Consider the following 27,289-nt stretch of genomic DNA (forward strand, 5'->3'; position numbering starts at 1 on the left):
AGTTGTGTGAGGTTCAACCAGGCTCAGTGCTGGGGGAAGGGCAGCTGGAAAGCTGTTGAGCAGAAAAGGGCCTGAGGGTGCTGGTCGGCAGCCGGCTGAACACGAGCCAGCAGCGTGTGCCCAGGTGGCCAAGGAGGCCAACAGCATCCTGGCTGGTGCCGGGAACAGCGTGGCCAGCAGGGCCAGGGCAGTGCTGTCCCCCTGCACTGGGCACTGGCGAGGCCGCACCTCAAATACTGTGTTCAGGTTGGGCCCCTCACTGCCAGGGGGACGCAGAGGGGCTGCAGCGTGTCCAGAGATGGGCAGGGGGCTGGTGAAGGGTCCAGAGCACAGGTCTTATGAGGAGCAGCTGAGGGAACTGGGGGTGTTTACTCTGGAGGGGAGACTCAGGGCAGGATCTTACTGCTCTCTACAACTACCTGAGAGGAGATTGTGGCACGGTGGGTGTCAGTCTCTTCTCCCAAGAAACAAATGTTAGGACAAGAGGAAATGGCCTCAAGTTGTATCATGGAAGGTTTATATCGGGTATTAGGGAAAGATTCTTCACTGAAAGGGTTGTCAAGTATTGAAATGGGTTGCCCATGGAGGTGGTGGAATCAGCATCCTTGGAGGTGTTTTAAAAGCACATAGATGTGGTGCTTGGGGACACGGTTTAGTGGTGGACTTTGCAGTGTTAGGTTAACAGTTGGACCTGTTCTGAAACGTCTTTTCCAACCCAAATGATTGTATGATTCCATATGATCTAGCTTTTCCCCACTGAAATCAGCCATTCCTGCTGTAACTGTACTAAGTCATCAGGAAAATCAAGGGCCAAATTGGCTAAGAATCTAGAAATTTAAGAGTCACTTACAATAAATAAAAATAAATGGAATAAATAACCACCATATTTCCAGACTTCTTGTTCCATTCAGTTAATGCTGTGAAACCAGATAAAAATCATATTCACTTTCTTGAAGACAGTCATCTTTCTTTGTGGATGACTTTTCAATGCAGTGTCATCAAGCTATGAAAATGAGGCTTAAAAAGACAGTTAATAATTTTGTTAATTGAGTGACACAACACTGAGAAAGAGCCCTGTGGTCAGAATAAGCTGTGAGCAGAACTGTCAGCACAAATATCCTGTAACTGTCTGATAACCTCCCACATTCCTGATCCACATGGGAGGGATAACAGAGAGCTTTGTCTACAAGATTCAAGACCAAAGCCCCACCAGAATAAATCAAGTTCTAATTACGTCTTCTAACTATGATTAAGGGGAAAGCAGCGAACATGGCTGCTGATGTTCTAGCTTGAATAGCTAGAAGAAAGTCTCTAGAAAAGCATCATTTGTTGGCCAAGCTGGCATAACCCGACAGAATGACAGTGTGTTACGATATTACAGTGTATTTCTGATTACAGTGACAAGTTCTCTATCCTGTCTTGGAAAAGTCTTGCTGTAGTAGAAGCGAATTTAGAGAACAGCTTTGAAAAGCCATCTGGAAATCTCCCTTCATAGATATAGTTACTTTCTTAGGGGCACAGAGTCCTATCACATGATGGATTGTAATTTCCCTTCTTCTCCCTCTTTCACACACAAAATCTTACCAAGGCAGGAATAAATATGGAATCTTTTTATCCTCACTTGTTTAGCTATTTCCACTTAAGAGCCCATAAGACAATGATGAGTGCATTTGTTCCCTGTGTTTGAAATTAACATTACATGGTTAACATAACATATACTTGCTTAACAAAAACAGTGGAATGGCAGAGCTCAATAATGGATAATCCACGGTCGCTGTTTAGAGCTGGGTGAATACGTAAAAACTTAGTATTGTGAACAGGCTTTCCATTTTTAAAATCAAATCTGTTTCTACTACATTCGCTCCCGGGTTTATATTTTGTTTTTAGGAACAAATGAGGAACATTCCTCCTGAGTTTTTAACACGGTCATTACTCGTATTGCATTACGCTGACTGCTAGGCACTGTACCGGCAGCCCGCGTCCTCGCCCGGAGCTCGCAGCTTTGCTGGAGGCCGAGGGGGCGAGGAGCGCAATGGAAACCCTCGGCGGTCAGAGGGGGACTACAAACACGATAACTCCCCTTTTACTGTTCCCATGGCCACGCATCCCCGTCTGTCCGACGGAGGCGGAGACAGGCGGGCACCCGGTGCGAAAGGGTGGGCTGCCGGGCTTCTGACCGGTGAAGGGGCAGGCGGAGGAGCTCTGCCCACGGCGACCCTGGCCGCCGTCAGGGAGGAGCGCGGCCGCCGCGGGGGCGGAGGGGCGCGGAGAACCGCAGCGAGCCGCCCGCAGCGCCCGCCCCGCCGGGAGCCAGCGGTGGCGGGGGGCGCTGCCGGGGGAGGGCGCCGCGGAACGGGGGGCGGCCCCCGCGGCACCAAGGGCGAGCGGGTCCCGCTGCCCCGGTCCGCGGCCCCCTCCCGGCCGTGCCCGCCGCCGGCCTTGCGCAGCGCGGCGCCGCCCGCTTCCTCCCCGGTGCCCGCTCGGGAGCCGCCCCGTCGCGCGGGTCACTTGGCATTTGCATTTCCCCGCTGCTCGGCAGGAGGCAGCAGCCTATGCCCGGGGCCGGGCCGGGGGGCGGAGGCGAGGGCCGGCGGCGGGCCCGCGGCCATCGACCCCGCCGCCCGCCCGGCTCTGTGCATCCGCCTTTTCCTTCCCCCGCGCCGCCTCCGCTCGGGGAGCCGGCGGGGGCCGTACGTGCCGGGCCGGGAGCGAGGGGAGGGTCTGCGGCTTGGCGTCGCTGCAGCAGCGCCGGCCCCGCCGCGCCGCCAGGGACCGGGTGCGGGCGCCGCCGCCGCCGGCTCCGCGCTGCTGCTGCGCGGCGATCGCCGCTGCTAGCGGGAGGGGCAGGGATGTGAGCGGTCGGGTCGGCTTGCCCCCCCCTCCCCCCCCCTTTTTTTTTTCTTCCTTCCTCTCTCCTCCAAAAAAAGACCAAACCAGCCAACCAACCCCCCAAAAAACAGAGGGCGTGGGGGGTGGGGGGATTCCGTGTCGCCGCCGCCACACTCCGCGGGATCCATTGTGAGGAAATTGCCATTCGCCGGCAGCGGCGGCACATCTGGGCGGGCACATCTGGGCATGCAACATCGGCTCCCGCCGCCTTCCTCCTCCGTCCTCCAACGGGCCGAGCGGATCCCTCCGGGCCGCCGGGGAGGCTCCTGCTCGCCAGCCCCGGGGTCCATCTCCCGGACTGACTTAAAATCTGGTAGCGCGGGGGGTGGGGTGGGGTGGAAATAAAGGCTGCTTTTTTTTTTCCCCTGGGATTTATTTCATGGGGATGTGTTCAAGACAAGAGAGGATTCAGAAGGATATTGACGTTGTGATCCAAAAGTGCAAGGCGGAGAAGGACTGCCTGTTTGCAGGTGAGTTTCCCTCCCGGGCGCCAGGTTGGCGGCGCGGAGGCTGCCGGCGCCGCCCGCCCCAGACCCCACTGCCGGCGCGGCGCGGCTGCCCGTGCCCTTCGCCGCCGTTCCCGGGAGCGGCGGCCTGCCCTCAGCCCCTTCTTCATCCTCCTCCTCCTCCTCTCCTTCCGAGGGCATGTGAGGGCAGATGAGACCAGGAGCCGGCCGGGAAGTGGGGGTGGGGGGGAACCCGAGTCAGGGAGCGTGGCGGTGGGAACACGCCAAGGCGGGTGGGTGTGGGTGAGGGTGAGTGTGTGCGGGGGTGCGTGTGCGTGCCCCCCCGCCGCCTGACGCAGCCCGCAGCTGCTGGTGTGAGCGCCCAGCCGAGCGCAGCGCTGGTGTTTTTTTGCTCCGGCGGCCGCTACGAGGCTGTTTTCGGGGCGGCCGGGCTCCTGTCCCCCCTCGGTGCCTGCCCTTACCCCCGCCCGCCCGCCTGGCTTCAGGGCCGGCAGCATGGCCAGCGGCAAACGAGCCCCCTTTCCGTGCAGATACCTCCCCGCTCCCGCGCCCCGCAGGTTTCGCGGCTTCCTCGCCGGTGCCGGTGCCGGTGCCGGTGCCGGTGCGGTGGCGGCCGTGACGAGCCGTCGCAGGAGCCCGGCTCGCGGCTGCCTGTTGCCGTTTCTGACAATTGAAATCCCTGCCGTTGCCATAGCATCGGGCACTTGTTGCGAGCGGCTGGGGGGGAGATGCATTTCCTCTGATACACCCCGACACCCACCCCCGTGTCGGTCGCTGAATGCCGGTCCATAAAACCGCGGCTGTTTCGGCCAAAATAAAAGACAAGCTGTAATAACGCAGCTTTTGGTCTTTCAGATTTCAGGTACTCAGACGCCACCTTTACCTTCACCTATACTGGAGGCTCCAAAAGGTACTTTTTTTTACAGTAATGAATCTCTTCAGTTTCTGAGGTGCGATGGTTCGATATCGTGGCAGGCTGTTTTGTTTTCTTTCTTTTGCAAGGAGGATCAGTAAATAATCTGCCTTCACAGAAACGTAAACTGAGAAGTGGCAATGGAGGTGATCAGAAAGGTGATCCGTAGTTGTCAGCCTCGTTCCTCTGAGCACTGCTCTGTGCAGCTTCATTGTTTCTCTTTATTTTAAATTTTTGTAGGTCATAGAATTTCTGCTGTACATTAACAGAAACACAGTAAAGGCATCAACATAAGATATAGAGCTAATTCATGTTAAAAAACTGGGAAAAGTTAAGATTTTAATAGCAAGTAGGCCAGATTTCACATCAGCACCTTACTCTCTTGCATGAGAGCCATATTTAGTCCCATGACAGATGCAAGACTGTCTGCAATTGACCAAATCGAATTCCTGAGATGTTAAGTGAAATGTCAGTATAGCTTATAAGGCTAAAAAATGTATTTATGGAATTGGTAGCACAAATATTATTTCTAAGTGGTCTTAGCTTTTGGTTATAAACTGGATTGCGCATGTACATGTTTTTAAATTGTATTTCAGCATTTGTTATGTTTGTTTTCAAAAGGAAATACATGTAAAGCTTGAACACATCCTTTTCATTTCCCAGATTCTTAGATACCTTTTGCTAATGAGGTGTTAACACTGTAATGCTATGTTATTCTCTTACCTTTTAGCTGAATTTTATTAGACTTGGCGGGAAGTCTTGGTTTTATTTTTTGGTTTTGTGTAGGCAGCACTACCACAGGCATCAGTTCTCCCGTATGTGTGCCTATGGGTCTGGCTGCAGGACTAGTCTCCCAGATGGACCCAGGCTGCAAGATTGCTCAGAAAAATGCTTTCCCACCACACTACCCTGCTTCTTCCTAGTAAACAAGAAGACAACTTCTGTCATTTTCAGTGGAGTAGAAGAGTTCACCCAGTAGCTGAGAACTGAAGCCATTTTTAGGTTGTTTGTAGTATACTCTTTCATTAGGGATTTAGTATATGTTTTGTTTTGGTCTTGTTTTAAAAGACAATTTTTAAAGGCTTGATAGGGTAAAAATTGTCTGACAGAAGTATTACTTATTATGTCCTTAAAGCGACGGAATTAGAAAGTTACTTTGCACTGTTTTCTAAACAAAATATTGCAGCAAGAAACCAGGAAGTGAAACCTGTCTATTGTTTCTATTTTCCAAGCTGAATGAAGTAAAAAGCCGGAAGGCACAACTGATTGGGAAACAAACTGGGTTATAAATGTTGAAACAAAACGTCATCACTTCTACAGCGAGAAACAGAAGAGGACCTTAGATCCTTCAGCTTTGAATTTTAACTGGGGTCAGCACTTGCTTAGGAAACTGTTGGCTGGCAGCTAGTTTTAGGACCTTGAAAATTCAAGCTGAATTGAGAAGCAAATGTTATGTTTATAGAAATGTGGGTTGTTACTTGGAACATACTGAAATTTCACTTTCCTTTTCACGTTTTGAGGACACTTAACAAGCATCCTTTTAGATAAGGGTTTCATGTTCTCTGCTTGTTTGTATTGTGATTTCAAAAAGCATTATACAGTATTCTTAGTGTACAGTGGTGTACTGAGTGGCGGTTTATGGTAACAAGGTCTCTTGTGAAGTACATAAAACGAAAACCCGAAGCCTTGACTATTAAGGGGCAAACTTAAGTTTCTCACAGCGGTGGTGCCTACTTAGAGAAGGTGCTGGCTGAGCAGCAGCTATTCTGCGCTGTATGCTGTATTCGGGTAAGTCTCCAGTACAGGGTCAACAGCAGTGACTTGCACATGGTAACAGCTTAGGAGGGTACAAGGCTGTCTGAGCATCTTTTTCTTGCATTTGGCCATCAGTTTTTCCTTACTACCACTGCTGCAGCTGTGGACTTCCTGTGTGTTGACCCCATTTTTTGGCTTGCACTCAGGAATTTTCACTGAATGACAGAACCTCTGTTAGCTCAAGATCAGAGGCTTGAGTATCGGCCAACAGGCCTTGTCCAGTTACTTCAGATACTCAGCCCAATTACTTTGTTTCTCAGATGGACAGGAATACAGGCTTTTGAGTAACGGGCAGAGGGGTGGATGTTCACTGGATGGATGTTCAAACCAAGAAACATATTTAATAAGTAAGAGTAGAGACTGCATGTAAGAAAGATTACAGTACTTAGCACTCATTACCTGTGCTTGCAGCTAAGCCATTTCTATGCGTTATTTCCTTTAGGTGTTCCTGTAGGTTGGCGAGTATTACAGCTTTCTTTTGCCCATAGTGGTTAGATGGAAGAGCAGAAACCCTTCAAAGAAGGCAATTTGCTTTCTGTTTGAGAAGGAAGCTTTCTCTTACCCTTGAGTAAAAGCAGGTGACGATACTAGCAGGTTAAACATCACTGGGGGTTTTCCTCTGCATACTGGAGTTGCCTCTAGTGCCCATTAAGTCCATTTGTCGGTGTTCTTAAAACTCAGAGCCAGATTCTTGGTAAATCAATGTAAGCCCATGGAAGTCAGTGTATCAGTGTTATTTCAGTTATGATGAGGACCTAAGGTTTATTTGTGTTTGTTCTTTAAATTGTTAATGTTTATCTGTGTGAAGATTTTTGTTCTTGGGACCAGTTTCTCTGACTCTTCCTGATTTTTCCCAGTTGCTTGGATTGATTGCAGAGCCTCTTCCTACATTAGTGCTATTCAAATATTGAGGTAGTACATAACCACGCTGCAAATCAATCCAGATAGATAGACCTGATCTGGAGCACATTTATCATTGCTTCAGTGGAGTTAACTTGTGTTCCCACAGTAAAGTTGCAGTAGTTTAGTTAATCATTTTGGACTGTATTCCACTGTACCTTTTTTTTTTTAAATGCACTGTGTTCACACTTCCAAATTATTAGTTTTTTGACACCGCAGAGATGCCTCCTTGTTTGGGAAGGTTGTAATTAGTAATTTATTCATGAAAGCACTTCTCTGTGCATAATGTGGGCACTACATACAGGACAGATGGTTCATCAATTTCATAATTTTTAATTTCATTGTCAGAAGCCAATCAGTAGGGTAATAGTTTTCTTATGAAGTGAGGTGTTCATTCAGGTGCTGTGACTGTGCAAGATTTACTTTCCTTTAACTACATCTGGCAGAATATCAGAAATGGCTGGATTATTTATGCTTTTTTACCGCAAGTTCTAAAAAGGATATTAAAATGTGAACATGTGAAGTTATCTTTTTTTTTTAGAAAGAACTTTTTGTTTCCTTTTTGCTGTTTTCTGCCCTGTATGACACATTGCTCCTCCAGAACTATGCAGACTGAACAGAACTGCTGATTTGTCACCTTTCAAATAAAAATGTGTGATGCCCTGAAGTTGTTTTCACTTTAGATGTAATTTGGCATGGTTTACATAGAAGCAGTGCTTGGTTGTCCTGAAAAAGAGATGTTTCCTTTTTTTAGTGTTTTTCTCATACACACCCTTTTTTTTCTCCTAAGGCTAAATAAGGACATCATATCAGGCTTAGTATACTTACTCATTCAAATATGTACTTAACTCTCATTGGCAGCGAGGGACAATGCCAATAAGGCTGCGCATGCAAACAGATTTAGTACTGCAGCATACTGTGAAGAAACTAGATAAGACCTGTAAGAACTGAACAAACAGATTAATTTTGTTAGCAAAATTTCCATCTCCTATTTTACAGTGGACTCTTGTGTTCTGCTTTGTATGCGTTAACACGGTGATAATAACAACGGCAGTTCCAAAGAAGCTAGGAAAGTTTAATTTTAGTCTGAATTAGTCGTTTACTTTTGCTTAAGATAATGACAGATTGTTAACTTGGGCTGTTTTGATTTTGAATATTTGGCTTTTTGTTTTCTGTTCAAGAGGTATACGTAGTGCTTAAGGTTGTAGTATCAGAAAGCATCAGAAATTCACATATAAATCGATAAATTAATTCCCACCACGCTGTAGCAGTGGAATACTTCACAGCTGCAGAGCTGTGCCACTGAAAGTGTAACTAAATTCTTTGTGGCTTTCTATAGCTAGAGATGAAAACCATTGGCTGAAGTCCTATCACATTATGTCCACCAGGTGTTTGAACCACTTTATGATAGATACAGATAACCTTTTTTCCCCCTTTAGTGGTATGCCCTCTTGCTACTTACGTGAATGTAATAAAAATGCCTACATAGGAGATTCCATTTGGTGAATAATTTTGAAAGTCTGATGTCACTCTGATAGTGCTGAAAGTCTTCAGTACAAAATAAACTGTGAAGAAAAATGGTTTGGAGCTGATTGATGTGTGTTTTTATCTTAAAATTTGTGTTCTATTTATATATACTGTAGCAGAAAAGGAGAGAGAGGACTTAAAAACATTTTTTAAGCCAAAACATAAAATTAGGTTAATCAGAAAACATCAAAATGTAACACTTTTCTGAACATTTTCATTTTGTTCTTTCCAAAATGACCTAGTTAAAGAGCAGCCTTTTTTGGATAGGTTGGTTTTAACCTAGCTCCTTTGTTGGGTTCACTGCGTAGCAGTGTATTTGCTGGCAATGCAAGGTTTGGGAAGAGAAGGCTGGACTGTTGTTTTAGAATCAGTGGTCGCTTATATAAATGAAGGTGTCCATGAAAGTGTGACTTAAGAAGATAAGATAATTTTCATGGAATCCATTGCTCTGAATGGTTTTAGTTTAACTGGAATCAGGTTTGTACAGGGCTTGGGAAGGGTTGGCACAAGTACAGTTCATCTTCTGTTGCTGATGGCTGTGCTGAACTTTGTGTTTAGGTTATTAAACAGGTAATTACATTCCTAAAATCTACCTCTACAGTAAGAGAGGGGTGAAAACTAGATAAAGCATGTACATAGTCATCTGTTTACTGCTATTTCAAAATGCCTGGAAGATTGTACATTGTCTTTTAATTTTAACTTTACTATCAAATATGGCTTAACATTTTTTGCTGGAACTGCACCATTTCCTGGGAGAGAAATCTGTGATATGAGACAGGAATCTCATTTAGACATAACATGGCAAGCATTGTGATCTTCATTTCTTCATTAAAAATTCTGTACATGAAGTAATGTTGAATACAGCCTTGGGTGCTTTTAAAAATAATTTTGTGTTAGCTATTAGTTAAGTTTCAGTTTTAAAATCTCTTTAAAGCAAGCATTTTCCTTTTTAAGAATTCCTGCTAACATACCTATTCTGACTTTACACTACCTTCTAATATTTGCACAGCATAGTACATACATGAAACCTACTCATACATTCCTATAGACATTTTTTTGGTAGATAGTACAAGAAATTCAGTAGGTGTGATTTAACAAGTGATTAATCCTTCTACAGTAGAACTGTAATTAATTCTACTACAGTAGAACACTGTAGTAGAAAATTCATTAAGTGCAGTGTTGAGGGTTTGTGAAAAGCAAAATCAACACCATTCTACTCACAATGTTACTGAACTCTTGCTTTTTTTGATGGTCCCGTGTTGGACAGATCTTTCTTGCCTTGCTCTTAGAAAATCAGTGCTCTCTGAAACTAACACAGTCCCCATCATTGCATCTTGTAAAAATCACATACTTCAGGCAGAGTATGGTCTTGTGGAGATCTCTTACTGGTCTGGTGAAGTGAGTGGCTGTCCTCTTTGAACTACATACTGTGTACTAAGAACAATACATTCAAACTGTGAATGCCTACTTTTCAGTGAGAAAAAATTATTTGTAGACACTTAAATGAATGGCCTAGTTTTCAGAAGTACTGAACTCCCACACCCTGTAGTGGTCTCAGTATTACTGTGCATTGCTTAGCACTTTTAAAAAGCATCACAATCTTTTTGCAGGTGTTTCTGTCTTATAAATGTATGCACTGTTGTTTGAGTGGTTCACTAGGACAGCGTTGGGAAGAGTGCTTGAACATCTTTACAGAAAATGTTTTCAGTAACTTCTTCCTCTGCTTTCATCTTGTACTTTAACATATTAAGTACCAAAAATAGCCCTGTAGGATGTCATTGTTGAAGTGTTAATATAATAAGACAAATAAATTTGAAAGCAGAGTTGACTCTGACAAAATTAATTTAGTTCACTTTTCTCTGTACTGGGACTAATGCCATTTCTGGCTTTTCCTGTTAGTCTCTAATAATTTCCTGTATTTTTCATTGCTTATAAAGAGCTGAAGATACCTGTTGGCATATTTTTTCCGTGGATTACTTACTGCACAGAATATGAATTCTCATTTGAGTCAGAGTCTAATCACTCAGAGTCAAAATACCTACTTTAATAAGCTTCAGCACCTAGAGGGAAAGTAAATTTTAAACTGCTGGAAGACTTCACTTTAGTTACAATTAAAACTAAGAAAGGGATGGCATATGAGTAAATCTAGGAAAACTCTAAATGTATAATTCTGCCTTGGCAGTAAAGAAATCCTGTTTAAGAGGACAGCTCATGAGAATTAGAGTCTTCCTTCCTACAGGAGGGTGAAGATTTTTACAAATGTTTCATTGAACTGGCCTCATCTGAGGAAAAGGAGCTCCTTTCAACAGGGTAAAATTGACTCGTTAAGATAAGCCTACTGTTCTGTGCAGCAATAGCTAGAAAATCTCATTGAAGGAGGAGGGACTAAACAAGGCACAGAAATAACATCTCCTTCTCCTGACAGCCTTCTGCATGCTCACATGAGATTGCATCCCACCTATTTCTATGGGAGGAGGAGCGGGAAAGAGCCTTACCTAAGGACTGGAAACAGCTGTTGCTTTTCTGAGTCAGACTTCTGGGAGGACTCATTATCTCCAGTGACGTTTATGTCAGGTGTTGTGTTTTACAGCAAGGGCTGAGCACCATCATACGTGCCGTTGGCGTGGTGTAATCCAGTGAGAGTAAGTCATGGTCTTGTACATGCTCATGTAAGGTAACAGGCAGAAAACAGGCTTGGGTGAAGGTTGGAAGGTATTTTTCCATAGCTTGCTTGAAGGCAGAGGAGCTGTGTAAGCCCTGTAGAAGGCTTTGGCTTCTCCTGGCTGTTGTAGACAATGGTGGTGTGTCCTGACAGTTAGGATTGAGCTGAATCACTCCTTCTGGGGGACACTTCTGTAGTGCTCAGCAGGAGCCTGTCTGGTGCATAGAACTGGGGGCAAAGAGGAGGCTCAAAGAAACTAGCAAACCTCCAAATGTCTCCTTCTAGCCTTCAGGCATTTATCAGAAATAAAGGGGCAACAGCATGTCTCCTGTGTAATGAAATGTGCTGTTTGCCAAAAGAGAGTGCCATTTGTGGAAAGCAGTATGTAATGAAGAGTAAGTTCCCTTCAAACTGTGTAGCATTCTGCATTTCATCTTGTATAGGTTGCCATCTTGAAATGTTGTTGCTTTAAATGAATGCGCCATTTTATGTTTATAGGTAAGAATTTTTCATATGTTAAGAGCCAAGCTGGAAGGCAGGATTAGTTTGCAAAGTTCAGCTGTCATGTTTCTACCCAATAAGGTGTTTGTGACAGACAGCATTTGCTCTTAAGTAGAAAAAAATAGGCTATGGCTTAGACATGGTATTCCAGGTCATTAGCTTTTCTGCAAACAGTAGAATATTTTATTTTAGGGTTTTTTTTTCATTTTCTTCAGCTGAGTCCCAAAATTCAGAGTTTTTTGTAGGTATAACTGTTTGTTGAAATAAAAATAGTGATTTCTTCACAAGAACTTCTGTGAAAACACCTGAAAGGATAATGTTGACTTTGTCCAGTTCAAAACTGTGTGAAATCTGATCATTTCAATATATATTTGTGCAAAAATGGAAACATTAAAAAAAAAAAAGAGTTTTACAGTCAGACTGAAAAATTTAACTTTCAAATATTAAAAAATTCTGGAAAACATATTTGGTTAATGCCTTAGTGCAGCGATTATAAGCACTATCAGTGGCTTTCCCTTATAGGCAGGGAATTGCATAGTCTCCTGGTTTAGGATGGTTCTATGAATATTACATGAAACCTTTCATACATGTTTGTAGCTTTAATGGATTTGCAGCTGAAAACCAAGCTTATTAATTATTTTCTTTTAGGAAGGTATAGTGCTGTAGAATTATTTTGCTGCAAAGACTTTTAACCATCCTATAGAACAAGGCTTGTTAGGCTTGGCATAGAATTTCAGTTGGAGGATTTTGTAGGCCTATGTTGAAGAAGGAGTCATGTTTTAGTGGATGACAAGAACAGCGAAATCGAAACTGGCTGTTTAGGTGGCAACAGGAGGAACATACCCTCTGCCACAATCTCCTTGGGCATACACTGGTTCTGTTCAGTCAAACCAACAGAAATTGTAAATTAGTTTAGTATTGGTCTCTAGAGTATGAAGTGAGGAGTCGCAATCATCAGCTGACCAAAGATGTGAGCTGTCTTGCCTTCAGCAGACCTATGTGCACATACTTTTTCTTTTTTTTAGTATCTGTATAATACAAGAGCAGCACTGCCTTTGGCATAAGTCCTGCTTTCTACATGTTCCCTGTGCCAGGTTTAGCTATTTATGGAATTTTTACAGCAAACTTAAGTGTTGGTTAAAGCTGTTCGATATTCATTACTGAAGTAAAATTGAATGGGATTAGCAGCTACCAGTTTAGTTCTTCATCTTAAAGTATTTTGTGGGTAATCTAAGGACATTTAAAAATTCCATGTTTTACCTGTTACATTTTACTTATTTGGTTTGGTGTTCATATTTAAAATGACAAATTTTGAGAAATTCTAGTATTTATTTGGTTTTAGCTATATATAGTGAATTAAAAGAAATAAATTCTCCCCATGAACTACATGGTAGGGAGCAGATGAGTGCAGGGAGACTCCAGGCTCTTTCTGTACCTGAATTTATATTTTACTTGTAAGCTTTTACTTGTTTTAGATTGTCCCTCTTTTGATGAATAATTGCTTACTATACTGTTTCTGTGTATAAACATTAATAAGTAGCTATTAAAAAATACTACTTCATAAAAATGTATGCCTTTATTTAAGGCATGAAGAAACACATTCATCCTGCAGTTCAGCTAAAAACTGACCTTTGCCAAGGACAACAAACACAGAGATACGGAGTGTAAATAGCCTTTACATTTAGCAGTGTCTGGCTTCAAGGCAGGCATGGATGTGTGGAAGACACCGACCTCCCACTGTGCTAATAAGGAGTAGGCGTTTTCTGTCCATGAACAGAACAGCAGTTGGAGTTACATGAGTCAGGATGAAAGTTATAAAAGCTGTTGGTTTTGCTCATAGAGGACACAAACTTAGACATGCACCTGTCTGTGTGGCCAGATGGGTTCCACCAGAGGGTACCAAGGGAGCTGGCAGAGGAGCTCACCAAGCTGCTCTCCATCGTTTATCAACAGTGCTGGCAAACTGGAGAGATCCCGGAAGACTGGATGTTAGCCAGTGTGGTTCATCTACAAGAAGGGCAGGAAGGAGGATCTGGGGAACTACAGGCCTGTCAGCCTGACCTCGGTGCTGGGGAAGGTCATGAAGCAGATCATCCTGAGTGCCATCACGTGGCATGTGTGGGACAGCCAGGGGATCAGGCCCAGCCAGCATGGGTTTGTGAAAGGCAGGTCCTGACAAACCAGCCTCATCTCCTTCTATGACAGGATAACACCTGCCTACTGGATGAGGGAAAGGCTGTGGATGTTGCCTGCCTGGGCCTTAGCAGAGCCTCTGACGCCATCTCCCACAGCATTCTCCTGCAGACACTGGCTGCTCGTGGCCTGAGCAGGTGCCCTCTGCGCCGGGTATAAAGCTGGCTGGCTGGCCGAGCCCAGAGCGTGGTGGGGGATGGAGTTACACCCAGCTGGCGAGGGGTCACCAGTGGTGTTCCGCAGGGCTCCGTGCTGGGGTCGGTTCTGTTTAATAGCTTTACCGACAACCCGTACGAGGGGATGGAGTGTCCCCTCAGTGAGTTTGCAGGTGACCCCCAGCTGGGGGGAGCGCTGATCTGCGGGAGGGCAGGAGGCTCTGCAGGGGGGTCTGGGCAGGCTGGAGCGATGGGCCCAGGCCGGTTGTGTGAGGTTCAACCAGGCTCAGTGCTGGGGGAAGGGCAGCTGGAAAGCTGTTGAGCAGAAAAGGGCCTGAGGGTGCTGGTCGGCAGCCGGCTGAACACGAGCCAGCAGCGTGTGCCCAGGTGGCCAAGGTGGCCAACAGCATCCTGGCTTGTATGGGAAACAGCGTGGCCAGCAGGGCCAGGGCAGTGCTGTCCCCCTGCACTGGGCACTGGCGAGGCCGCCCCTCGACTCCTGTGTTCAGGTTGGGCCCCTCACTGCCAGGGGGACGCAGAGGGGCTGCAGCGTGTCCAGAGACGGGCAGGGGGCTGGTGAAGGGTCCAGAGCACAGGTCTTTTGAGGAGCAGCTGAGGGAACTGGGGGTGTTTACTCTGGAGGGGAGACTCAGGGCAGGATCTTACTGCTCTCTACAACTACCTGAGAGGAGATTGTGGCAAGGTGGGTGTCAGTCTCTTCTCCCAAGAAACAAATGTTAGGACAAGAGGAAATGGCCTCAAGTTGTATCATGGAAGGTTTATATCGGGTATTAGGGAAAGATTCTTCACTGAAAGGGTTGTCAAGTATTGGCATGTGCTGCCCATGGAGATGGAATCACCAGCCCTGGAGGTATTTAAAAGACTTATAGATGCGGTGCTTAGCAACATGGTTTAGTGGTATTGGCAGTCCTGGGTTAATGGTTCGACTTGAGTTCATCTGCAAGGTCTTTTCCAACCTAAATGACTATGATTCTATGAAACCAACCATCATTTAGGGTCAGCAAAAGCTTTACCCTTGCTACAGAGTCCTTTCTTACTTCCCCTATTAGTAAGGCATAACCAGCCAACAGCACAGTGGGTCAAGTGTTTGAAAGTGTTACTGAAAATCATAACCAAGAAAACTCGCCAAACAAAATGATAGTTTAGAAAGCTGACATTGGTTTATCACAGTGCTAGGTGCAGGGGAGATTTTTCCTCCTAAAATGCACACCAAGCTGCTTGAGGGTACACATTATATATACAGTAAAGTGTTGCATATTCATAGTACATTGCATATTCATTGTCATTCACAGACACAATTGGTTACAAGTTTCTGGCTTCTAATGCAGATTAGCATGCACCCTCAGATAGCACTGCTATTTCCAGGGCGCTATTTGAGTCAGAGGTCATGATCTCCCACTGCCACAATTACCTTTGTCCTACTTTCAACTAATTTTCTGTTGATGTATGTGGGCTGCAACCCCCTACCAGCTTGACTTCTCATGTGGCCAGAACTTTCTCCCTTGAAGGCTTCTTTCTTAGATAATTACGTTCTTTTTGTCATCTGTTCTTTGTCTTCCATCCTTCCCAAGGCTGAATCCATTTATTAGAAGCCCCTTGTCAATTTTGTCAACTCTGGAGGGTCAGCTTGACCTGAACTTTGTGCACATGTATTTTTAAAGACTAAATTAAGAATTTAGCACTAAATCAGAATTCAGTAATTTGGTAAACACTAAATCAGTGTTCAGTAACTTGAGAGTTTAGACAACAAAAGGCCACTGTGAAAGGTGGCATGTCTTGTCTGGCGTGGCAAGTTCTAAAGCATGCTTACAGCATATTTCAGTGTACGTAATGTTTGCAGAACTTTTGATGTAAGTGCTGAGCAAATCATTATGGATTTCTGGTATTAATGTGCATTTCTCATTACTCTGGCTGCTTACAGTGTATTCCCATCTGTATTTTGTCCCAAGTTAATTCTCTCTTGTACTTTATGTGCTGTAATATTGTTACCATATTCTCAGCTAATTTAAACTGAAAAAGTGCCATGGAATTCAGTAAATTTGTGCAAATGTGTAGCACTGAGGACCTGTCTATAACTATATTCGTCTTGTTAAGGAAGTTTGGAGTAAAGCTAAGCATAAATGCAGTATGTTATCTTCATTGATTTATAATAGAATAGTTTAATATATGCATGATTAGTTACATACCAAAGTGAAATTACACGTTATTTGTTTAGGTGACAGGTAAGGACAAGTTTCATGGAAACTGATAAAGTGAGATATAAATTACATTATTTGGGAATGGCTCATATTGAGGGCCGGGGGATGACACAAAAATGGGGCAGAGATGCCCAAAGTGATAGAGGAAATGTTTTCCTGCATAGCAAACAGGTGTTCTCAGCAGTGGGGCACTCGAGTCTCAGGTTTGCGTGTGGTGCAACCCCCTGAACAAAGGCACTAGCCAAGACACAAGAGTGGTCTCTTTTCAGTGCTAAGGTGAGCTTGACAAAAGACTTGCCTGTCTGCAACATAGATGTGCCCACAGGATCCCTCTGACACAAGGGGGATCTTGTACCACAGAAAATATCACCTTTGCACTCCTCCTTAAGAGATAATGGTGACTTCAGTCTGCAGACATTAATGAAGGTTTCACACCAACCCTGGCTGTGCTGTTGCTGTTTCGGCTGTGTCACTGGAGAGCATAGGCTCCTTACAATTGTCTTTCCATTCCTTCCCAACTTGTCATTTTCCACCCTTTATTCTGGCCTTTTGCTTTCCAGAGGTGCTCTGCATACTGATTTATTCTGACAAAAACTGGTGTTTGTTGCATTCACATTGTTGAAGCAGACAGATGTGGAATAGTTGGTATTAAACAACTGTACTGTGCAGGTTAACACCGTAGAGCAGCTATAGATCATGTGTTTCCCAGTTCTCTTCAGATTATGTGTATATCCTGAAGTGCTTGTTTTGAATCTTGGGAAGTTTCACCAGAATAACAATAGGTGCTCAGACTGCTAATCAGAGTGATCACCTGTTCATTGCTGTTTGTTATTCTCTTTTTGGTGTCTAATATGTGGGTGGCTAGAAAAAAAATCACTGCTGAAATAATTGCAACTGCAGCTTATTTAGATTTAGCTGATGTAAACCTGATTTAGGTTTGTCATGGTTTAACACCAGCTGGTAATGAAGTACCAAGCCAAAGCACAACACTGCACTAGCTACCAAGAAGAAAATTAACTCTATCCCAGCCAAAACCAGGACAAGATTCAAGAAACTTTTTTAGCTGGGATGTTTTTGAGATTTCCGTTGTATCTAAGTAAAGACTGAACAGATATGTTCAGAGATAGCGTGAGTTTCAGGTCTTTCACTGTAGATGCAGCACAGGTGGAAGAATGCATTTTGGCTCAAAATAATAAACACTGTGTGCTCTTATGCATTATAGAAAATGTTTTAAATAGAACTGCAAAGCAAATTAAAAAAGACAGATGTTTTTATATGGTTTCCTATTATTCATTTTACAGGCTACTTACTCTTTATGGACCTTTAGGAGGATCTGTCCAGTAATGGTCTTGTAATTCTGTTCCCCTGAATACAGGAAACTTTCTGATGTGTGTCAGTAACAATGCACTTTTCATTGGGTGCATAGTGCTATTAATCACTCGGAACTTCCAGGGTGTTCAGTACTTGCTTTAGGGATCATTATAATGTTCTTTTCATGTATTTGTCCAGTAATACAAGTGGTTGAGGATGAGTTTTTGCCCTCTACCATGCTTTTTGAGGTTTTCCTCAATTGGCTTTTGCTTTGATTTGTGACAGTATGACAGATGAAAGACTCATTCTATTGCAGCTGTGTTGGTGGAGTTTCACTAGTGTGAGCTGGACTCCTTGGGGACATCTGTGCTTTTTTAAGGGTCAGGCTTGAAAACCAGGTTTGCTTGTTGTGCAGATCACCAGTGTCGTAGGCACAGGATGGGTGAAGTGTGCCCCTCGCCACACAGGACCTGTATGGCTAAGGAAACCTGGCAGGATGGTGTGCCAGTAGGTACAGTCAGAGGAACAGGCCATGGGCTGTGCCCTGTGCAGCTGTGTAAATGGAGGGAGGGTGAAATTCTTGTGCATATACCCTCCCTGAAGGCTGCTCTTCCACACCTCAGTTGTGGGAACTACCTGAAGTGACAGTCTTTGATCAGAGATGTTTCAGAGTAGAATGGAGAGCTGCTCCAGGTGGAGTGCCATGGCAGAGCCTGCTATGGGAGTGCACAATTCTGAATGACTGCTCTCCTCCCATGTCAGGTCAAGTATGACTTGTGACAGGCTGGCAGCTAGCATAACTCCACAGGACTATGCGACGGGAGTCAGGGAAATAAATAATTAACTACTGAAATGAATATGAGGAGGGAGCAGGGAACCTTTTGTTGCCAGCAAAAACTCATCTGGCAAAGGGAAGGAATTCTGTGAGTTCAGTATCTGAAATTTGGAAAACAAGAGTTGAAGATGAATCACAGAACTTTCTTACTGGCTCTGCTTCCCAGAGGGGTTGGAGTCCTTCAGATTAAGTATGAAATATTTTCTCCTGGAGACAAGCTAAGCAGAGAGCATCTCTTTTCCATTGCTAATTTTATATAGTAAACTAGCATGCACAAGCCTGCAGCATATACAGCTACTCCAGACAGTATTCAATGCCTGCATGCATGTTGATTTTAGACAAGTGGTGTCAGCTTTCTTTTTAGCATTTTGTCCTTTCTTCTTCCTCAGAGGTTTTATAGCTCTAAACATATCTGAGCTGTCCATAATAAGAACTCTTCTTTTTTATTTTCCTTTAATTTTCCTCTAATTCAAATCAGTGTGCGTTTTTTACATGCGCATGCAAATGAGTTTTGCCCCTCAGTTTCCTGGTAAGTTGCCACAATGGCCAGGAGGGTGGCAGATGTTCTGCACCATTGCTCGGGGAAACAATACATGTGACTGAACATGGCAGAGCCTTGTCACAGGAAGGGGTTTGCTGTTTCCTTTTTGTTGCTGCTGCTGTTGCATGAAGGACTATAGAAGTCTGGAGGGAGTAGTGAAAAGAAAGAGCACAGGTCGGCATTCAGCTGTGAGTTACACCAGTGCAAAGTGGAAGTCTGGCTGTGTGTGGAAAGGCACCTTTATTAAAGAGATTGTGTGTTAAACAGTTAAATATGATGTTATTTGTTACCACCTACTTTCATCTACAATTAGAATATTTTAAAAGATAATAAGCACAATGTAAGTATCTGCTTTTATTTGTTTGCCTCTGTATTTTCTCTCAGAGTTATCATTTATTTTTAATGATGCTGAATAAGTCTGGCAGGAGATTGAAACCAGACATGTTGCATATTATGGTAGCATTGTTTCCTTCAGAGATACAATGCCACGTTTTGTTTCATTTTCTTTCCTTCAAAATAGAAGGGCTGAGGATGACCAATACCACACCTTATTCTAGTATTTCTAAATAAAATAAACGAAACCCCAACAGTTTTTGCGGCTGACTGACATGCATTCAAGGCTCAAGCAGGTAAAACAGCTGAGCTGTTTTGAAGTATTTTGAAGTTCCTTGTTGGATGCTACCCGTGGCTCTGCAGTGTCAGGACATTGATTGGAATGTCAGCTGCTACTGTGTGAGAATCCTTTACATCTCTCAAACTTCAGTGATTTTAATGCCTAATGATTGCAACATGGTCATGATTAACTATATAATATACTGAAAAATCCTTAAACTATGAGGTGAAGACTGAGTGGGCTGGGGTGAAGTTGGGACTTTCCTGAGTAGATTATTTATATTTCAAAGTCAATCGGTCAGAACTGCTAAGGTTTTTATTGTTGTACTTGATACATTTTAGGTGATTATCACATAAACATTTTCATTTTACTGCTGAATGGTATTTTGACTGAAATGAAATACATAAAAGGTTTCTACATTTAACCTGTTCCTCTACCTCTAAACTATGTAAACTGATGAGATTACATAAGCCTAACTAAAGAGAAAGCACAGTTTAATTTCCTTTATCTGGTCATATTTTGCCTTTATCATTCCATTTATTTCAGTTAGAGATTATTGGTGTAATTAAGGCAAATATTTAACATTTGGCCAAATTTCATTTTGAAAGAATTCCATTTGTAGTCCTAATTGCTTCATTGTGTTTCGCTGCATAAATACCTGTAACTTTAGCCATCTGCATAAAGCTGAAGCAATGATACTGGTTTTATTTACACTTGAAGAACTTAACCCTGTGTATCTGTCTGGCCATCTGTCTAGCTAAAACCTCTCCTTATGTTTATATGTAATGTATATGTATTTACAGAGGCTTGAAGTACTCGGTGATTCCTTTGTTAGTATTATATTTATTAACATTGACCATCTCACATGGTCAGTGTCGTGGTCATTGAGAGAGAAAAGTAAATGGTTAGGGGACTAGCTATTAATTAAATTTGTGATGGATTCCACTTTATCTGAAATTTCCATCAGGATCCTCCAACATGTAACACACTGCATTTATGTGCTTGATACAAGCACATACTTGTGTTGATGATGGGAAGTTGGGTCACTGAACTTTCAGCTTTTTTTATTTTGTAACTGGGTACTTCACAGTTACACTAGTAAAATGGCAAATGACCCCACAGAGGTGTCTTGAGAAACAGCATGGTAAAAACATTAATCTTTTAGAATAAAATCTGAAAGAACTTTGTTTTCTGTTGAAAGTGAAGATGGATGAACATGTGGAGCAAGTGCCAGTGTATGAGTAAGATTAGGCGGCAGTGGGATGTTTGCATTAGGGAAGCTTAACACTTGTTGGCTTTTTGAATCATTCTCCAAGTATCTGTGGAATGAAATTTATTCATGTCTTCTAGCCCTTTTCTCGCAAGGTGTACTGGCCTACCTCTGGTTTCTTGTGTGTTAGAGCTGCTGGTGTGGGACCTAGCTCCTGGCAGGACTGGGCAGGCTGCTGAGGAGAGGCTTTGCAAAGGGAATGTCCTGTGGTGCCCAGTAAGGAAAGCTGCCAGGCTTGTGTCAGGACATGTACTCTCAGGGATTTTAGGTACTTGCCTCCTGTCCAGAGTCATGAAGCATTAGGTACCTACACCAGTCCTTTTTGTTCCAAAATAACAGTGAAATGTTTTGTGGCAGTGGTTCCCTTTCCTTCAGTAGCATATAATCCTGCTCTGGTCCCAGGGGTAGAGATATCAGGATGCTCAACTGTGAGACTCCACAGCACATCCAGCCCCAGAATTAGGTTGCTCTGGCCTGAAAACAGAGCCTTAACATTTCTTAAAATGTCTGCATTGTCCAGCCTCCTTCTCATTTGCCATTTAGCTACAGAGGTTTCTAATCTCACGATCCTTAAATCTTTTTGTATGCCTGTGACTAATTGTGTAAGACTGCTTGGATGCCAGCACTGTGGACGCAGGCTCCAGAGCAGAAACATAGATGTAGGGGACATGACTGGTTAGAAATGGAGATGTCAAAAGACTTTTTAATGAGCATTCTATCTTCTGTCTCCTGGGTCAGCAGATGAGTCTCTTTTGTGAAGTGAAACTCATCTGATGTCAGTTGACAAGGGATAATGGCTTTAAACTGAAAGAGTGTGGATTTCAATTAGATGTAAGGAAGAAATCCTTCAGTATGAGGGTAGTGAGGCACTGGAACCCAAAGAAGCTGTGGATGCCTCCTCCCTGTAAGTGTCCAAGGCCAGGCTGGATGGGGCTTTGAGCAACCTGGGCTAGTGGAGGGTGTCCCTGCCTGTGGCAGGGGATTGGAACTAGATGATCTTTAAGGTCCCTTCCAACCCAAAACTATTCCATGATTCTGTGACATAGCTTCATGTATTTTTCAATGGAATTTTGCTCTAAAGCTATCTTTTAATAAGATGTGAGGTTCTTGCCTCACTGTGGTGTTTCAAGTAAAATGACAGTTGCAGACAGAGATTCGGGAGCCACTAGATTGTGAAGGATACATCAAGCCCTTGACATCTAGGATAGATTTCATCAGTAAAGAAAAAAGAATAGCTTCCCCCGCCCCCCCCCCCCCCCCCCCCCCCCCTTAAATCTGTGTATTTTGATCCCCAAATAAATATATCTCATTCTTACAACTTAACCTCAAGCTGCCTTGGTGCAACATAGTTTCTGCTCTTGTGTGTTCTCTTCAGATGGTATTTTTAAAAAAGGTTAGTGGAGCAGATCTGGATTAGGTTGCCTTTCACAGACGGGTATTGCATTGATAAAACAATGTAATCCAGTCATGAGTTTATGAACTTGAGCATCTGTACTGTATGAATGCGTATGCTTACATTCTCATACTTGAAATCATGTTTAAATTGTTATTTAATGGCATAGGGGAAGGTGATGTGTAGTTGCATGGGTATGGACATCTACAGATGTTAACAAGGAGAAATGCTGTTGGGTCAATTTTAAAGCAATGTGATTATGCAAGTCTTGCCTTAATCTGGCTTTGATACATGTCTTGCAACTCAGTGAATGCTGTCACCTTGTTTCATTTTGAAGTCTACAAATGCCAAGGTTCAGTGACATCAGGGGGGTGTCCCTGGCTTCACTGGAGTGCTTTGGGACATTGTAGGAATAGTGCTCTTTCACTGCCCCATGTCCAGCTTCATGCCTTCTAGTAGCCACATGGGCTGAAAATCCAACCTGGGACCATAGGTCAGCCTAGATACACAAAACCAGTCTTCAGCTGGGTGTGCTGGAGCTGCCCTGCGCAGTCAGAGCCAGAACAGGCCTAGAGAAAGGGGTAATGAGGAGACAGTGGCAGAGAAACTGTGGGGGAGTGGGGAGCCGAAGATAGCTGGATCTGGTAGGGCAGAGGGAGTGGCAAGGAGATATACATGTACTTTGGAAGGGGAAATGGAAAGACAGGTGTGCAAGCTTGAGTTAGAGATAAAACCCCTTCAGCAGAGCATGTGAGGAAAGGTAGTGTCTGGAAAAAATAAAAGAAGCCCTCATGAGAAAAAAGAGAGGATTTTAAAATGTGATGGGTTCTAAAGAAATACACCATTCCGCATTGAAATGATTAAAATAGGCTAGGAATAAAGGGGAAAAATAAATTTTGTTGCTGTATTTACAGGGACAAAATAGATGACAGAAAAAAAAAGTAAAAATCAGAGCAGTGTGTGATTGTATTCAGTGCAGCTGTGTAGAATAAGGCAGGGGTTTTTATCAATATGTATTATGGACAAGTGTCCATGTGGACAGATACCTGAAGCATTGCCTCTCTCTTGCAACCATCAGTTTCTTGATCTAAAGCATAAGGCCTCCAGGTCTTGCGAAGACATATTTTTTTTTTATATAGGTAAAGAACATAGTCTTCATTAGTCTCATTCTTAGAAATAATTTACCATTTTAGATTTTTCTTTTTTTAAAAAAGAAGACTCAAGATAATCTGTTGGGGAAAGTGCACCTAAAACACTACATTCTCATAAAATCATAGAACATTTTTAATGGTTATCGGATTCAAATTTAGCTTTAAACTAATTTGTGTCTTTATAACTTTATGAATCTGATTGCAAACTGTAATAGCAATCACTACATCTAACTCCTGGCTAAACTAGCTTTTTCATTTCAGGCAAACAAATTAAAACTGTGTTAATTATAGAAAAGCTTTTGCATGTATATAGTCTAGGTTTCATATTAAAATACTTCTTGGCTGCAGTCTGGAAACGAAATACTTGTATATTTTTATGCATAAAGATGAAGGAGAGGTTTGTAACATCTGTCTGATTGTCAATGGGATTTTAAATACGGATTGCAATCCTGATTCACATAAATTTACTAACATAAAGAGGTTGCAGCAGGGGATGCTGAGGTAAGGATTCAGAATGCAGTCTGCAGATGTAGGGACTGTGGTAGGTAGAGTTACCAGAAGGTGTTGTAGTGAGGTATGGGTCTGTTGCTGGTCTTGTTAGGCATATTTTAACAGCCTGGTCTTCCAAAACTAAAACTGGAAATAAGACTGGGCATGGTAAAGTCATAGAATCATAGAATGGTTTGGGTTGGAAGGGACCTTTAAGAACATGTAGTTCCTTGATGCTTTTCAAAGTTCCTTTAAACTGGAGAATACAGTCTTGCTGGGACCTTCGTGATTTAAAATGGAGAAGAGAGAGAAGAAAAGTAGATCTAGATATATTTGAAGATTTACAGAAATACTTGAATTTGGAGACATTTGTACTGCAACAAGAAATCTAAGTTCACAGCACATGCTGTTATGAGCTGCCTCCTAACACTGTACCTGTTGCTGTTAACCCTGGCGGGCCTCTCAGCCCTACACAGCCACTTGCTCACTCACCCCCCTGGGAGTCAGTTGGTGTCAGTGGTCCCAGCTGTGTCCCTCCCAGGTTCTTGCCCATCCCCAGGCTACTCACTGATGGGGCAGCTTAAGAAGCAGAAATGGCCTTGATGCCATATAAGCATTGCTCAGCAATAAACTAAAATATCCCTGTGCTGTTAACACTGTTCTGATCACATACCCAAAACACACAGCACCATACAAGCTATTGTGAAGACAATTAGCTCTATCCCAGCCAAAACCAGTACAGTACTGTATTGTAACACATAACAGTACTGTTATGCCAACACATAAACTAAGAGGATATGTATCAGTCTGCACTGCCACTGGCATTTATGGGAATTTTTCTCCCTACAGGAAGAAGGAAATAGGTTGCTAATTATTTCACAGCTCAGCAAGTCCCTTTCTCCCCTCACTAATGACATTTAAATTGCAAACAATTTCCTTTGAAATCAATAAAGTTTGATGGAGTCATAACGAAGCAAAAAAAGAAACTTACTGGTTTAATCTCCTTGTACACTTCCATTTCCACATCTCTGACTGTAGATTACTTTGATCCTAAATTTCAACAATTCCTACTTACCTGGACTTGCATGAAATCCATAAAATGTTTCAAAGTGTAGTTGAAGCACATTAAACAAACATTTTTATCTGTTCCTCAGATTGCTTTATTTTATATACCTCATGTTTTGTATAGGTCTAGTCACTAAATCTGCACGAAACAGAAGTCCTTGGTGAAGTGAGACACCAGGGGCACTTTTCCAGATTCAGGGAAATTAAGTCAGGTCAGGATAGCATTCTCTATTTTATTTTTAAAAGGATTTGTTAACCTGACCAAAACCTATTTTTCACCACTGATTCACTTTAAACTAAACCTTTGAGCACTTCTGTTGAATGAGCATGGGAAAAAGAATGTCAGAGGGAGAATCTGATTTAATTCAGATCTTCCTTTTTAATTTAAGACTTCTGGTAGCAGTGGGAACTCAGAGATATTTAGTAGACCTGAAAGAAAGATGAATTACATTTTTATGCTGTCATGTATGTAATCTGTCAGTGCTGAGACACTTTAAAATTAAAATATGTGGTGCCATTACTGTTTTTTATTTCTGTATACATTTCATAAAGGAAAGTAGAGTGTCTGATGTGCACCTTTAGAACAGCACAGGGCTGTGGGTTGGAGCCAGTTATCTGTGTACTCTCTGGAGGCAGCAGTGGGAATGTCAGTTCCCTGGATCCTATTCTTTGAAGAATTTCCACTTTTCTGAAAGACGAATAAGATTTATGTAAATGACTGCTGCTGCCAGTGCTGTTTCTTAACGGCATCCCTTCCAGAGTGTTTCATTAAAATCTGCTGCTGCAATCGTGATGTCTGAGGACTGTAGGTATTCACATTTGCAGGCAGAGCAGGAGGTCTGTGCTTCTGCTGTGCAGAACTGCTGTATCTGAAGGGTAGGATGTGCTGGTCACGTTCCTAGTCAACCCTTGTATAGGAAGCCCAGATGCATAACCAAATATTCTCTGTATCAAAGCTTAGACTTTCCTAACCTTGCTCCTATGTAAGCATAAGTGCTCTGATTCTGCTGTGAAAGTGGCCTATGTCTATCTCTGGATGTATATATATATATATATATATATATATATGTTACAATGTCTGTAGATACATAACATCTGAGATGCTTGACTTCGTTTTCTGAGGAATCAGAGGCTGTTCTGAACAAAGTAGCTCTCAATATTGAATGCTTCTCCCTTCACAAGAAATGCTTCCACTGCTGTGTCTTCTGCATAGAAGGCATTTTGTGTTGTGAATGTTGTTTTGAGTGTGTTAGAAATACTTTGTCTGACAGGAAGGGGTTACCATGTATCTGAAAGATGCTCTGAGTGTGAATTCAGCTGATCTCCCCTCAGGAAGTGAGATCTTCCCAGGTGATTGTTTTGTCCTTGGTTTTCAGATGCAGTTCTGCCTGGGCACTCACTGCACCGTCATCTGATAGGTCTTCCTAGCTAGATCCTGATCATTCAGAGAACCAGAGCAGTTTTCTGGGCCATGCACTTTGTATTAGTAGAGGCTTTTTAGAAACAAGTCAGACTTAGTAGCTTCATCTCTTGACTGGTGTAGGTCCTCCTCCAAAAGCGAAGTGGTGGGGGCTGTAGTAAGAAATGGGTAAACCAGGACAGGGAATGGAATGCAAGGACAGAACAAGCAAAGCTACAGGTCTGCTCTTACCTCTGCCCCCTTCCTGTATAGTCAGTGGGACATGGAGTTTGGATAGTGTAAATGTAGCTTCCACATTTCTTAGTGTTTTGTGGAGGCTACCGCTCCTTTTTTTTTTTTTTTTTTTTTTTTTAATCCATGTGTTCCCTGAGCATGGGCACTCTTGTTACCTTTCCAAGCCTGGGACCAGATAGCCTGCAGATACCCATGCTGCTGCTGCTGCTGCCTCAGGCTCTGCACTGCTCATTAACATTTGTTTCCAGAGCTTTTCCTCCAGGGTGGATTTATACTTTAACAAGTAGCTGTCAAGTGAGGGGTAAAGGAAACAAGTAGAAGGGTAGGTTCAACATGGTTTTCTTGTCTCGGTTTTGCCTAATTTAGCCCATATTATACACAGAGGCTGGCTGGCTCATTGCTGCTGTGAAACATCCTGTGGCTCTGGATCAGGGTTTTCTGTGCTGGCTCTCACCTGCGTAAACCACCTTCCCAGCTTCCACACTGACCCCCAAACATGAGGCTTGCCTACCTGCCAGGAGAGCGCTACCTCTGCCTGTCTTTGGTTTGGCACTTCTCTCCGTGTGTCTTTCCCCTCAGTCACCCGGGGATTGCAGAAGACAGCATCGTAGCCTGGACTTCTTTTTTTCTGGGAGTTACTTATTTTCAAACTTAACACCTTCTTCAGAGAAAACAGAAAAACCATTTGGTGTTGAAGTAACCTTACTCATTACTTACTAGCTCTTA

General features: G+C 43.3%; 1 protein-coding gene across 3 annotated transcripts in view; it reads left to right on the forward strand.

Annotated features, from left to right (window-relative positions):
* Positions 1 to 267: 267 nt before the first annotated feature.
* PARP8 (poly(ADP-ribose) polymerase family member 8) overlaps positions 268 to 27,289 on the forward strand; it is a 140,286-nt gene continuing 113,264 nt past the window's right edge. Inside the window, exons 1-2 of one of the 3 annotated variants that reach the window (XM_080373077.1) lie at positions 268 to 3,359; positions 4,212 to 4,266. In XM_080373077.1, coding sequence (XP_080229203.1) covers positions 3,269 to 3,359; positions 4,212 to 4,266 — 146 coding nt within the window. In that variant the 5' untranslated portion in view covers positions 268 to 3,268. The remainder of the gene's footprint in view (positions 3,360 to 4,211; positions 4,267 to 27,289) is intronic. The other 2 variants (XM_080373078.1, XM_080373079.1) reach the window with 2 other exon arrangements.

This window comes from Falco punctatus, assembly GCF_963210335.1.
Source record: "Falco punctatus genome assembly, chromosome: Z".
In the NCBI taxonomy this organism is placed as follows: Eukaryota; Metazoa; Chordata; class Aves; order Falconiformes; family Falconidae; genus Falco; species Falco punctatus.